Source organism: Manis pentadactyla, chromosome 9 (assembly GCF_030020395.1).
Source record: "Manis pentadactyla isolate mManPen7 chromosome 9, mManPen7.hap1, whole genome shotgun sequence".
Taxonomy (NCBI): Eukaryota; Metazoa; Chordata; class Mammalia; order Pholidota; family Manidae; genus Manis; species Manis pentadactyla.
In genome coordinates this window covers 44,424,611-44,426,150 of record NC_080027.1, presented here as the reverse complement: position 1 = coordinate 44,426,150, position 1,540 = coordinate 44,424,611, and the positions used below count along the sequence as shown (strand labels likewise).

The 1,540-nt window shown below is 43.9% G+C and overlaps 1 protein-coding gene across 1 annotated transcript; it reads left to right on the top strand.

Annotated features, from left to right (window-relative positions):
- The first annotated feature begins 277 nt into the window (after positions 1-277).
- On the top strand, positions 278-1,216 carry LOC118912128 (olfactory receptor 52A1). Its single transcript, XM_036884926.2, has one exon. The coding sequence runs from the start codon at positions 278-280 to the stop codon at positions 1,214-1,216; it is 939 nt and encodes a 312-aa protein (XP_036740821.2).
- The last annotated feature ends 324 nt before the right edge of the window (positions 1,217-1,540 follow it).

The following is a 1,540-nucleotide window of genomic DNA, read 5'->3' as shown; positions in this document are numbered from 1 at the left end:
TTTCTTCCCCATGTGATTAGACAGCTTCTAATGCAGTCGCCTGACATACACATAACATCTTGCTGTGAACAGTGTTTGTGGTGCCTACACTGAAAACAGTGATGTGTCCCTATGGAACTTTCCTTTCCAATCAATCATATGAACGAGATGTATATGACCTTAGAGTTCTACAGAAATAAAACAGAATCACCTTGAAGTCTCTCTATGAAAATATGAAGTAGTGAAACAGTGCCACTCATGACCTTACTTTGTTTGCTTCCGGGTTGCCAGGGACGTGATGACCATTTCCAACATGACTGTCTTCATGCCTCCTGTGCTCACCCTGATTGGGATCCCAGGCCTAGAGTCTGTGCAGGGCTGGATTGGCATCCCATTCTGTGCCATGTACCTCATTGCCATGATCGGAAATTCCTTGCTTCTCATCATCATCAAATCAGAGCGCAGCCTCCACGAACCCATGTACATTTTCCTTGGAATGTTGGGAGTCACAGACATTGCGCTTGCCACCAGCATTGTGCCTAAGATGCTTGGCATCTTCTGGTTTCACGTGCCAGAGATTTATTTTGATTCGTGCTTGCTTCAAATGTGGCTCATCCACACATTTCAGGGCATAGAGTCAGGCATGCTGGTGGCCATGGCCCTGGACCGTTATGTGGCCATCTGTTATCCACTAAGGCATGCTGCCATCTTCACCCACCAGCTAGTCACCCAAACAGGAGCTGTAGTAACACTCAGGGCAGCCATTCTTGTGGCCCCATGCATGGTGCTGATAAAGTGCCGGTTTCAGTTTTATCTTACAACAGTCGTCTCCCATTCTTATTGTGAGCACATGGCCATTGTGAAACTGGCTGCAGAAAATGTCCACATCAACAAAATCTATGGCTTGTTTGTGGCCTTCACTGTAGCAGGCTTTGACCTCACATTCATCACATTGTCCTATATACAGATATTTATCACTGTTTTTCATTTACCCCAGAAGGAGGCTCGGTTGAAAGCATTCAGTACTTGCGTCCCTCACATCTGTATCTTCCTCCAGTTCTACCTCCTGGCCTTCTTCTCCTTCTTCACACACAGGTTTGGTTCTTATATTCCCCCCTATATCCATATCCTGTTTTCTACCTTCTACTTGCTGGTCCCGCCATTCCTCAATCCACTTGTCTATGGTGCAAAGACCAAGCAGATACGAGTTCATGTGATAAAAATGTTCTGCTCATAAAATACTCTGTGACTGACACTTTCATGTTCCCTCTTTGAAAAGCAGTAACAATCTCTCAGAACAAAACAGAACAAAACAAAAAACCCAAAATTATGTCATTTATGATGATTGTGCTTTCTATACAATTGTCTTTTGAAGCTTCCAGGATGAAAGGTAGTTTTCAAACATTCACTCTCCATAATAACTGTGTATTCCTGGTGTTGTGGCCCCAGCTGATAATGAGAATGAGAAACACATACAGTGCAGTATGGTGAACATCTGTCATCTCCTTTTGTCCTTTATGTTTTGGAATCTGGTTCACCTTCGTCCTCTAAGAATTCTCCT

What these genes read in the sequence shown, in the direction of transcription:
- LOC118912128 (XM_036884926.2), top strand. Translation starts at nt 278, where the DNA reads ATGACCATTTCCAACATGACTGTCTTCATGCCTCCTGTGCTCACCCTG.